The sequence below is a fragment of the Rhinoderma darwinii genome, chromosome 2 (genome assembly GCF_050947455.1).
Source record: "Rhinoderma darwinii isolate aRhiDar2 chromosome 2, aRhiDar2.hap1, whole genome shotgun sequence".
NCBI lineage: Eukaryota > Metazoa > Chordata > Amphibia > Anura > Rhinodermatidae > Rhinoderma > Rhinoderma darwinii.
The window spans coordinates 459,691,292-459,704,308 of NC_134688.1; the positions used below are offsets into that span (position 1 = coordinate 459,691,292).

At 49.4% G+C, this 13,017-nt stretch overlaps 1 protein-coding gene across 1 annotated transcript in view; it reads left to right on the plus strand.

Annotated features, from left to right (window-relative positions):
* The first annotated feature begins 6,650 nt into the window (after window positions 1-6,650).
* TMEM50B (transmembrane protein 50B) overlaps window positions 6,651-13,017 on the plus strand; it is a 29,165-nt gene continuing 22,798 nt past the window's right edge. The window contains exons 1-2 of the mRNA XM_075854570.1: window positions 6,651-6,753; window positions 11,491-11,623. Of these exons, the coding sequence (XP_075710685.1) occupies window positions 11,525-11,623 (99 nt within the window). The 5' untranslated portion in view covers window positions 6,651-6,753; window positions 11,491-11,524. The remainder of the gene's footprint in view (window positions 6,754-11,490; window positions 11,624-13,017) is intronic.

A 13,017-nucleotide genomic window follows, 5' to 3' on the forward strand; every position in this document is an offset into this window, starting at 1 on the left:
TCTCCTGGGATGACGCTTCATCCCATGTGACCGCCGCTGCAGCCAATCACAGGTTGAGACGTCATCCCAGGAGGCCGGCCTGCTAGCATGCTGGCTAAGCCCTGCAGTTTTTCGCAGCAGACGTTTCGGGCGAAAAACTGCACCATAGTTTGGTGCGCTTTTTCGCCCGGAATTCCCTGCGGCAGACAGGGCGGATATGCTGCGTGCTATTACGCAGTGTATCCGGCCCGTGTGAACTAAGCCTTCGGGTATGTGCACACGCAAACTCAAAAACGTCTGAAAATACGGAGCTGTTTTAAAGGGAAAATAGCTTGCGACTTTCTGACGTTTTTTAATTAGTCGCATTTATCGTGGCGTTTTTAATGGACGTTTTTGGAGCTGTTTTTCTATAGAGTCTATGAAAAACGGCTCCAAAAACGTCCCGAGAAGTGACATGCACTTCTTTTTTGCGTTCATCTTTTTATGTGCCATTTTTGGAAAACGAGGCGTAAAAAAACACCCTGTAGGAACAGAACGCCGTATTTGCCATTGAAATCAATGGACAGATGTTTGTAGGTGTTCTGCTTCCGTTTTTTCAGGCGTTTTTCGAGGCGTAAACGCAGCAGAATCTCTAGAAAAACGCTGGTAAATCTGTCACAGAAATCCGCCCAAATAGTGCGTTTTTTTCTGCTCATATTGCAGCGTTTTAATTAAACATTGGTTATGGCTAAGTATACGCGCACCTGCAGATGTCCCAAACACGCAGCATCTCCGCACAGAACACGCAGCATCTCCGCGCAGAACACGCAGCATCTCCGCGCAGAACACGCAGCATCTCCGCGCAGAACACGCAGCATCTCCGCGCAGAACACGCAGCATCTCCGCGCAGAACACGCAGCATCTCCGCGCAGAACACGCAGCATCTCCGCACAGAACACGCCGCATCTCCAGCACAGAACACGCAGCATCTCTGCACAGAACACGCAGCATCTCCGCACAGAACACGCAGCATCTCCAGCACAGAACACGCAGCATCACCGCGCAGAACACGCAGCATCACCGCGCAGAACACGCAGCATCTCCGCGCAGAACACGCAGCATCTCCAGCACAGAACACGCAGCATCACCGCACAGAACACGCAGCATCTCCAGCACAGAACACGCAGCATCACCGCACAGAACACGCAGCATCTCCAGCACAGAAAACGCAGCATCTCCAGGACAGAACACGCAGCATCTCCGCGCAGAACACGCAGCATCTCCGCACAGAACACACAGCATCTCCAGCACAGAACACGCAGCATCTCCGCACAGAACACGCAGCATCTCCGCACAGAACACACAGCATCTCCAGCACAGAACACGCAGCATCACCGCACAGAACACGCAGCATCTCCAGCACAGAACACGCAGCATCTCCGCGCAGAACACGCAGCATCTCCAGCACAGAACACGCAGCATCTCCGCGCAGAACACGCAGCATCTCCGCACAGAACACGCAGCATCTCCAGCACAGAACACGCAGCATCTCCAGCACAGAAAACGCAGCATCTCCAGCACAGAAAACGCAGCATCTCCAGCACAGAAAACGCAGCATCTCCAGGACAGAACACGCAGCATCTCCGCGCAGAACACACAGCATCTCCGCACAGAACACACAGCATCTCCGCACAGAACACACAGCATCTCCAGCACAGAACACGCAGCATCTCCGCACAGAACACGCAGCATCTCCAGCACAGAACACGCAGCATCACCGCACAGAACACGCAGCATCACCGCACAGAACACGCAGCATCTCCAGCACAGAACACGCAGCATCTCCAGCACAGAACACGCAGCATCTCCAGCACAGAACACGCAGCATCACCGCACAGAACACGCAGCATCTCCAGCACAGAACACGCAGCATCTCCGCGCAGAACACGCAGCATCTCCGCACAGAACACGCAGCATCTCCAGCACAGAACACGCAGCATCTCCAGCACAGAAAACGCAGCATCTCCAGGACAGAACACGCAGCATCTCCGCGCAGAACACGCAGCATCTCCGCACAGAACACACAGCATCTCCGCACAGAACACACAGCATCTCCAGCACAGAACACGCAGCATCTCCGCACAGAACACGCAGCATCTCCGCACAGAACACGCAGCATCTCCGCACAGAACACGCAGCATCTCCAGCACAGAACACGCAGCATCACCGCACAGAACACGCAGCATCTCCAGCACAGAACACGCAGCATCTCCGCGCAGAACACGCAGCATCTCCGCACAACACGCAGCATCTCCAGCACAGAACACGCAGCATCTCCAGCACAGAACACGCAGCATCTCCAGCACAGAACACGCAGCATCTCCAGCACAGAACACGCAGCATCTCCAGCACAGAACACGCAGCATCTCCAGCACAGAACACGCAGCATCTCCGCGCAGAACACGCAGCATCTCCGCACAACACGCAGCATCTCCAGCACAGAACACGCAGCATCTCCAGCACAGAACACGCAGCATCTCCAGCACAGAACACGCAGCATCTCCAGCACAGAACACGCAGCATCACCGCACAGAACACGCAGCATCTCCAGCACAGAACACACAGCATCTCCGCGCAGAACACGCAGCATCTCCGCGCAGAACACGCAGCATCTCCAGCACAGAACACGCAGCATCACCGCACAGAACACGCAGCATCTCCGCGCAGAACACGCAGCATCTCCAGCACAGAACACGCAGCATCACCGCACAGAACACGCAGCATCTCCAGCACAGAACACGCAGCATCTCCGCGCAGAACACGCAGCATCTCCGCACAGAACACGCAGCATCTCCAGCACAGAACACGCAGCATCTCCAGCACAGAAAACGCAGCATCTCCAGGACAGAACACGCAGCATCTCCGCGCAGAACACGCAGCATCTCCGCACAGAACACACAGCATCTCCAGCACAGAACACGCAGCATCTCCGCACAGAACACGCAGCATCTCCGCACAGAACACACAGCATCTCCAGCACAGAACACGCAGCATCACCGCACAGAACACGCAGCATCTCCAGCACAGAACACGCAGCATCTCCGCGCAGAACACGCAGCATCTCCAGCACAGAACACGCAGCATCACCGCACAGAACACGCAGCATCTCCAGCACAGAACACGCAGCATCTCCGCGCAGAACACGCAGCATCTCCGCACAGAACACGCAGCATCTCCAGCACAGAACACGCAGCATCTCCAGCACAGAAAACGCAGCATCTCCAGGACAGAACACGCAGCATCTCCGCGCAGAACACGCAGCATCTCCGCACAGAACACACAGCATCTCCGCACAGAACACACAGCATCTCCAGCACAGAACACGCAGCATCTCCGCACAGAACACGCAGCATCTCCGCACAGAACACACAGCATCTCCAGCACAGAACACGCAGCATCACCGCACAGAACACGCAGCATCTCCAGCACAGAACACGCAGCATCTCCGCGCAGAACACGCAGCATCTCCGCACAACACGCAGCATCTCCAGCACAGAACACGCAGCATCTCCAGCACAGAACACGCAGCATCTCCAGCACAGAACACGCAGCATCTCCAGCACAGAACACGCAGCATCTCCAGCACAGAACACGCAGCATCTCCAGCACAGAACACGCAGCATCTCCGCGCAGAACACGCAGCATCTCCGCACAACACGCAGCATCTCCAGCACAGAACACGCAGCATCTCCAGCACAGAACACGCAGCATCTCCAGCACAGAACACGCAGCATCTCCAGCACAGAACACGCAGCATCACCGCACAGAACACGCAGCATCTCCAGCACAGAACACGCAGCATCTCCGCGCAGAACACGCAGCATCTCCGCACAACACGCAGCATCTCCAGCACAGAACACGCAGCATCTCCAGCACAGAACACGCAGCATCTCCAGCACAGAACACGCAGCATCTCCAGCACAGAACACGCAGCATCTCCAGCACAGAACACGCAGCATCTCCAACACAGAACACGCAGCATCTCCGCGCAGAACACGCAGCATCTCCAGGACAGAACACGCAGCATCTCCAGCACAGAACACGCAGCATCTCCAGCACAGAACACGCAGCATCTCCGCACAGAACACGCAGCATCTCCAACACCGAACACGCAGCATCTCCAGCACAGAACACGCAGCATCTCCAGCACAGAACACGCAGCATCTCCGCGCAGAACACGCAGCATCTCCGCGCAGAACACGCAGCATCTCCAGGACAGAACACGCAGCATCTCCAGGACAGAACACGCAGCATCTCCAGCACAGAACACGCAGCATCACCGCGCAGAACACGCAGCATCTCCGCACAGAACACGCAGCATCTCCGCGCAGAACACGCAGCATCTCCGCGCAGAACACGCAGCATCTCCAGGACAGAACACGCAGCATCTCCAGCACAGAACACGCAGCATCTCCAGCACAGAACACGCAGCATCTCCGCACAGAACACGCAGCATCTCCAACACAGAACATGCAGCATCTCCAGCACAGAACACGCAGCATCTCCAGCACAGAACACGCAGCATCTCCGCGCAGAACACGCAGCATCTCCGCGCAGAACACGCAGCATCTCCAGGACAGAACACGCAGCATCTCCAGCACAGAACACGCAGCATCACCGCGCAGAACACGCAGCATCTCCGCGCAGAACACGCAGCATCTCAGCGCAGAACACGCAGCATCTCCGCTCAGAACACGCAGCATCTCCGCTCAGAACACGCAGCATCTCCGCACAGAACACGCAGCATCTCCGCACAGAACACGCCGCATCTCCGCACAGAACACGCCGCATCTCCGCACAGAACACGCCGCATCTCCTTACGCTACGTGCGAACCCGGCCTTAAGGTGCTCATACACATTCACTTGCTGTTGGCCAAAGAACGCTATCCTCCTTATCTTCACCATAAGGTGCATGTTTGAATCGGCAGAGCATTCATGTTTACTGCCATAGGAAGGGGGAGGGGATAAGTCAATGCAGACCCTTCTAGCGCCACTTATCTCACGGATCGGGGAGGGTAAGGCTGGGTTCACACGAGCATGTTCGGTCCGCAACTGTCCCGTGCTATAATCATGTTTTCAGTACGGGACAGTAGTTCCACGGAGAGGCAGGGACTCCTAGCGTCGTACATAACTTTGATGCTAGGAGCCCGGCTCCCTGCACTGTGTGCGGTCCGGGACTTGCGGCCGGAATACGTTCCGCCAACTACGGACATAATATGGTCGTGTGAACCCAGCCATAAAGTGCACCTTCAGCTATACCTGTTGTTTTCCAACAGAATCTGTGGGGCTGCAGGAGAACTTTTTTTTTGGGGAACACATCATTTGCCTTATGGGCCATGAGGTGGACAGTTCAGACCTACCAATTGTTTTGTACGTCAATCTTAATTTGTATCCTGCAGTTTTATTATATTATTATTATTATTATTATTATTATTATGGGCATAGTTGGAGCTAGACTATGGGTTATTCTATTCTTTCTCAGTTCTGGAATTTCGGCAGGTTTTGTGTAAATTGATATAATCTCTTATCAATCTAGCCAGTTGCAGCACCTTGAGTGTGACCTACTTGATTTGTTTTTGGGGTGGCAAATCTCGATGGAACATGGACCTAAAAAACGACCATGTGAGCACCTAAAATAGCTCGGGAAGATGGGTGACAACCCCAATGAGAGCTGTGCTCAACAAATGGCAGCCATTCCCTGTTATCACTTTTGTAAAATAGACTGAGAAGAAACAAATATAAAGGAAGTGAAATTTCTCACAACTTGTAAGAAGAGGATTTAAGGTCACGTTGGATTTTTTTTTTTTACGGAAATGCTGTGAGGACCTGTCATCTCTCCTGACCTGCCTGTTTTAGTAAATACTTGGATTCCCGATAAAATAACAAATCTCGAGCATCTTTTCTTAGAACTTTGCTTTGTACCGTCCCTCTGTTAGTCCTCCTGCAAATTTATGAATAAATTGACAACTTGGTGTTACCAGATGGGGGTGTGTCTCTAGACAGTTTGACAATGTCCAATCAGGGCTGACAGAGTGACCCTGTATAGGGACACGCCTCTTTGACAAGGGGAATGGTAATACCTAGTTGTCAATTTATTTATAAATTTGTAGGAGGAATAACAGAGGATTGGTGCAAAACAGAGGTTTTTTTTGCCTGCTTTAGGCCAGGACTCCATTAAAATTTTTGCTGTCTTGAAACCCATTTGCCAGAACAAGCGGGCCATCGTACTGAACATATATATATATATTACAGGAGATCTCAGTGTTCGGCCCAAAACAATAGTGAGATTTGACATACCAAAAAAATAATCACCCTCCCCCTTTCCCTTCTCCCAACCTGGGTAATATAAGAGCTCTTCCAGGTCTTATTGCTAAATCTGTTGATGAATTAAACAGCAGACTATAGAAAACAAATGTTTTATTTTTTAATGTTTTTTTAAACTAATACACTAATAAAGAATCTACAAATATATCTGGATCAAATAAACCAATCTTGTCCATTTTCACTTGTGGTTCACGAGGAATAAAGTTAGGACAAAAAAAAAAAGATACTTCCTGTAAGCGTGGGCACGTTTGCCATTCGCAACATGGCCGCCGCGTGCAGCGAATCCGCATCCATGCTGGTGATGATTGGTTTAGCGCAAGCACCGCCCCTCGACGCCGTGACGTATCGTTGGTAGAATCCTGCCCCATATTAAAGTACTGTAGTGGGAGCCCAGCGGCTGAACTGCAGAGGGTAAGTCACACACCCCTTCACTGCCGCCCGATAACTACAACACTCATCCGCCTCCATGCCTGGGGTCTCAGCTGTTTTGGAACTAAAAGTCGCAGCATGTTGGAGGGAACTGCTGGGGCTTGTAGTACCACATCAGCCCAGAACTGACCTGTCATTGTGGTTAATATACCATGAGCTCTCCCAATTATATGAATGCACGTACAGATGTGCCATTGCAGGGCCAGTTCTCAGCCCCTGGGAAACCATCAGCAGGTTGCAAGCCTACATTCTGACTGCCACGCTACAGTCTGCAATAGTTCTTCATAAATGTTCCCTGTTGTATGTGTGTCTCGGAAGACGATCCTCCACGGCGACATGTTGCATGCGATGTGTTGTGCTGTGAATCTAATGCGAGATCGCAGTGCAAACTGGCATGCGATAGGCTATCCCTGACAGTAGTAAGTGGGGAGGAGGGTGATGAATTGCTTTCTACGATTATCGCCAAATTCTACCGTAATCCAATTCTTTGTGACTGTGAAATCGCTGATTCATGACATGTAGACGTGTTGTATCCTGCCCCCTATAGACCTGTGTTACAGGGGATCTGGGTGTAACATGAATGCACTTCTGCCATTATCAACCGCCATATGTCGAGCTCTGGCCTTACATTGCTGATGATCTCCCAATACAGGACTGCGGCATAACCAGAGAGCAGAGCTGGCAGACTTAGAGTTTATTCACACAAATGTGGGGGAACTCGGACGAGAAAAAACGCCGTTTTTTATGTCCCGAGTTTCATTGTGTGGGTCCCGTTTCCACTAATCCCTCATAGACTTGAGTCTATGGGGATCCGTGAAAACGGAAGAAAATAGGACATGTTCTATTTTTCAACGGACCCTTCACGCGGTCTATTGGAACAACGGGCGTGTGAACGGCCGCATTGAAATACATTCGTCCGCGTGACAGCCGTTGTTTTAACGGCCATCCCACGGACGCCTTCAATGTTCGTGTGAATAAGCCCTTAGGCTACACAGTGACCTGGGTCGCGCGGCCAAAGGTGATGAAAGTCAATGTGGTCGCTCAGCGACTCGCAAGTTACCGTAACACCACAGACGCAAGGCGTTCAGCGGATTTGGGTTTCTTACGACTGTGGAGTTGTGGTCATGGCAACTCGCAGGTCACCAGGCGACCACATTGACTTTCATTACCTGCGATGCAGAGACGGTGACACAACGATCTTCGGCTGTATGACCCGTGTCGTTGCCAAAGTCGCCGTGTGGTCCTATCCGTTTACTATGTTATAATACAACATTGTTTTATATACATATATATATATATATATATATATATTCCTAGAGGATCGACCTTATCTATAGCAGTGCTCCCTCTGTCAGCATCTACGTCAAGGCTTCTGATGGATCCAGTTTTGATGGACCCTATCACCTTAAGGCTACGTTCACACAGGGTGGATATGCTGAAAAAAAGTACACAACGTAACCGCCCTGGGCGCCGGAGGGAATTCTGGCCGAAAAACCGCACTAAATTGTGGTGAAGTTTTTTGGCTGAAATGTCCGCTGCGGAAAACTGCAGATAAAAAAAAAAAGTTTGATATTTACATAGCCAAGGTGACGTGTCCCTCCGATGCCCTGCGGGCCGGCCTCCTGTGATTGGCTGCAGCGGTCACATGGGATCAAACGTCATCCCAGGAGGCCGGCCTGGAGGAAGAAACGCAGAATTCTGGGTAAGGATAAGATTTTTTTTTAGTTGCGATTTTTGCGGCGGAATTGCAGCTTTTCTGCCGCAAATAAATGCAACATCTGCTGTTTGTTGCAGGTTTTATCTCGCCATTGAATTCACCGGGGAAAACCCGCAACCAAAAAGCAGCGATTCCGCAATTACAATTGACGTGCTGCGGATTAAAAAAAACAGCACCGCAGGTCAATTTCTGAGCGTTTTTGCCGCTTATCACTTACGCAGCGTATGGGTTAAATCTCATCCACTTTGCTGCTACTTTATTATTCTGCGGTTTTTCCGCAACATAATTCTGCCCGTATGGACTTTATCTGATGCCGATAGCTGTAAAAAAAAAAAAAAGGTTTTGTTTTTTTTTCCTCCCCGACTTACAAAAGCCATAACGTATTTATTCTTCCGCCTACATAGACAAAAAGAGTTGTCGTTTCTAACGGCGCCATTTATTGTATCTGCCATATGATGAACTCCAGAGAAAAACAAGAAAAACAAAACAGCGACTCCTACATTGTATTTTACCGTTTTCTTTTTACATCTTTCTCCGTGCGGTGAGAACTTTATTCTGCGGGTCAATACAATTTACGGCGATAACAAATATATATCGTTTTTTTTGTTCTGATTTACCACTTTTACAGAGAAAAAACTATTAGTAAAATGTGTAGACGGAGCCGTGTGAGGGCTGTTTATTGCGGGCCGAGATGTCGATTTATTGGTACCGTTTTGGGGTATATACAACTTTTTATTTCATTGTTTTTGGGCGCTAAGGTGATCAAAAAGCGGCAATTTTGGCAGTTCACCCTGCAGGATAAATAATGTTATATTGTAATAGTTCAGACTTTTACGGACGCGGCGATGCCTATTAGGCCCTGTTCACACGTTAAATATTGAATGTGTATTTTGGCGCGTTTTACGCACCAAAACATGCGTCGAATTTTTTTTAAATTAAACTTCCCATTCAAATCAATGGGAAAGCGCACAGTTAGTACATATAACGCGTATTTATTACACCAGCGTATTAAAAAAAAAACGCGTTGTGTAAAAAAAGAAGCGTCAGGTCAATTCTTTGACACGTAAAACGCGCCAAATGTTCCCATAGTCAATGGGAGTACTAATTTCATGCGTGAAAAACGCCTGTATTTTAAAAAGCGCTTCACAAGGAACGATAGCTTATTTGGCGCGTTTACACAGCGTTTTTGGTTTTTTTTCACCGCCGTATGGACGTGCTTATTTTTTACATTACATTTGGGGTATGTTCACACGACAGCGTCCGTTACAGCCTGAAAACATCCCCGTAATTTCAGCCGTAACGGCATGTGCAGGCGCTTGAACGCCGCGTCGATTACGGACATAATTGGCGCTGCTATTCATTGGAGTCAATGAATAACGGCTCCAATTACGGCCAAAGAAGTGACAGGTCACTTCTTTGACGCGGGCGTCTATTTACGCGCCGTCATTTGACAGCGGCGCGTAAATTACGCCTCGTGTGAACAGACAAACTTCTGCCCATTGCTTTCAATGGGCAGATGTTTGTCAGCGCTATCGAGGCGCTATTTTCGGACCTAATTCGGGGCAAAAACGCCCGATTTACGTCCGTAATTAGTGCGTGTGAACATACCCTTATGGGGAAACATTGGAAAAGGGTTTTTGTTTTTTACGTTTAATATTTTTTTTCCAATTTTGTTTGTACATTACTAAAAAGTTTATTTAGCAATTATTTAAACATTTTTTCAGTCTCCCTAGATCGCTGGCACAATACACCGCAATACTTATGTATTTAGGACTTAGGCCTCATGCACACGACCGTAGCCATGTGCACGGCCGTGATTTTCGGGTCGGACGGCCGCCGAGTGTCACCCGCGTGCCACCTGCAAATCGCGGGCCGTGCACATGGCCGCGTGCATTCATTTCTATGAGCCTGGACTGCAGAACACGGCCGTAATAAGACGTGTCCGTTCTTTCTGCGGTCCAGGCTCCGGGGCCATGCACGGACCGTGGAAACCGCGGTCGTGTGCATGGACCCATAGAAATGAATGGGGCCGCAATTCTCCCGTGCGTTTTCAGCGGGAATTGCAGTCGCAAAAGCACGTTCGTGTGCATGGGGCCTTAATAGCAGAACCAACAAGGCAGATCTGGGGGTGATTGTGTCGTAGGGGGTCTGATAGAGTGACGGGGGGTGCCCCGCTCTTTCTAACGGCTTATAAGCCACAGTCACCATTGACTGCAGCACCTACGTGGTTATACAGTCGGAATCAGAATGGTCTCCGATCCCGGCCGTTTCAGTGAGGTGTCGGCTGTAGCATAAATCTAACAGTCGCTGGGTGTGGAGCAGGTTCGGCCCGCGAGCCCGCTCCATACTCCCCTCTACCGACTATGGTTTTTAGTTAACGGGATGTCAAAAGTCGGTAAGGGGTTTAATGGGTTTTTTGATCTTTTGGAGAACCCCCTATATAATCTTCATATGGCTAAAAGTAACAAATAGGCACATACTCTCCTTTCACATCCCCACGCGGATAGTTTCATCGTCCCCCACGCGGATAGTTTCATCGTCCCCCACGCGGATAGTTTCATCGTCCCCCACGCGGATAGTTTCATCGTCCCCCACGCGGATAGTTTCATCGTCCCCCACGCGGATAGTTTCATCGTCCCCCACGCGGATAGTTTCATCGTCCCCCACGCGGATAGTTTCATCGTTCCCCACGCGGATAGTTTCATCGTCCCCCACGCGGATAGTTTCATCGTCCCCCACGCGGATAGTTTCATCGTCCCCCACGCGGATAGTTTCATCGTCCCCCACGCGGATAGTTTCATCGTCCCCCACGCGGATAGTTTCATCGTCCCCCACGCGGATAGTTTCATCGTCCCCCACGGACCACTGCGGCGATATTAGTAAGGGTCTATTGGTAAAATGTTTGGTTAACTTGATTACGCCGTATACGTGGCGTCCAACCCTGATGACAAGCCGATGACCGAGCTGTTCTCTGTTACTAATAAACCTCCTATTTCTTACAGTTAATGACACAGCCTCTCACAGACAGCGAGTGAAATGGCCGGGTTCCTGGATAATTTCCGATGGCCGCAATGTGAATGCGTCGACTGGGGCGAGAAGAGGAACACGATCGCGTCCGTGGTAGCCGGCGTTCTGGTAGGTGACGTGTTATATGTCTTGTGATTGTAGAGGCTTCATCTATAACACAACTATGGGAAACAGTGTTTATAGGGGCAATGGAAAGTTATCATAGACCATCCCTTTATAATGGAGTCCGGCCGCGGCCAGCCTGACCTTTCTGCTGCTGCCACATTCAGATATATGGTCGTTCGTATTAATACGTGGATGGCCAGACTCTGCTTGTAAGCAGCTCTCTTCTCACAGGGGTCCTGACTGGGGGAACCCACTCCTTAATATCCATATGTCCTCATATCCCCTTAATGACCAGCAAAACATTTTTGTTTTTGCCTCCCTGCCTTTCAGCAGCCATAATTATTATTTTTTTTATCCCATGAAGGGATAACTTTTTAACAACTTTCATCTTTTACTTATGATGTATTAGTATACTCTAATATATTACACGGTGTCACTATGACATAATGTGCCCTAACAGTAGGCAAACTGAACAGACAGCCCTGGGGTCCTTCCTAGGTCTCCAGAGCTGACTGCAGAGGGTTCCCCCAGTCTTCAGTGACGCCATCGAAGAGAGGAGTCCCCTTTGATCATGCCGCAGTCATGGACTGCGGCTATCAAGGGGTTAAACAGCCCAGATCGGAGGTTCCTCTGATCCCAGCCATATTCAGGAGGCTTCTCTAAGTACAGGAGATGTTAGTTAGTAACAGTTCCTTCTTAGAGCATGAGCGCTCACATTATTACGCTCATAACTCTTTTCTACAGCTATAGACTCGGGACCTGCACCGCCCGCCGTCAAGACAGCGGGCCGGTCGGGAAGGGGTTGAATTCCAAACAGCCTGGTAACTTCCTACGTGATCTTACATCGCGGTTTGCGTTTCCTGCTCACTTCTCCCTATTGTTTTAATCTGATTGATGTCTCTAAAGTTACTCCCGAGGCAAAGAATAATCAAAATAATACCTGTGCTTTTTCCGTCTTGGGGATGGATGTGACTCTTGTGCCTTTCCGATGATAATAATTGACAATAATTGACTTCTCCAGTAGGGAGAATCATTAAAGGGGTTTTCCAGTTTTTTGTAAATCAAAATCAAAATATAAAAAGTATAATAAAAAGTTGTGTAATTTTCTAAGTTTAAGTTCACACTTGCGTTATATAATCCGTTTTTATCTGTTTTACATTGAGTTATTTTTTTATCATTGGTTTCAATCTGTTTTTTTTTTTCTTGAACGGAGTAAAAGTCCCGCACGCTACGTTAAAGAAAACATATGACTAACATAACTGATGCAATGAAAAATCTCATTCATTTCAATGGGATTTTTAACTGATCCGTTTTTATCCTTTAGGGCCTGTTCACATCAGCGTTGGGCATCATTCATGGGTTCCGTTAGACCTTTCCATCAGAAGAACCGATGAACG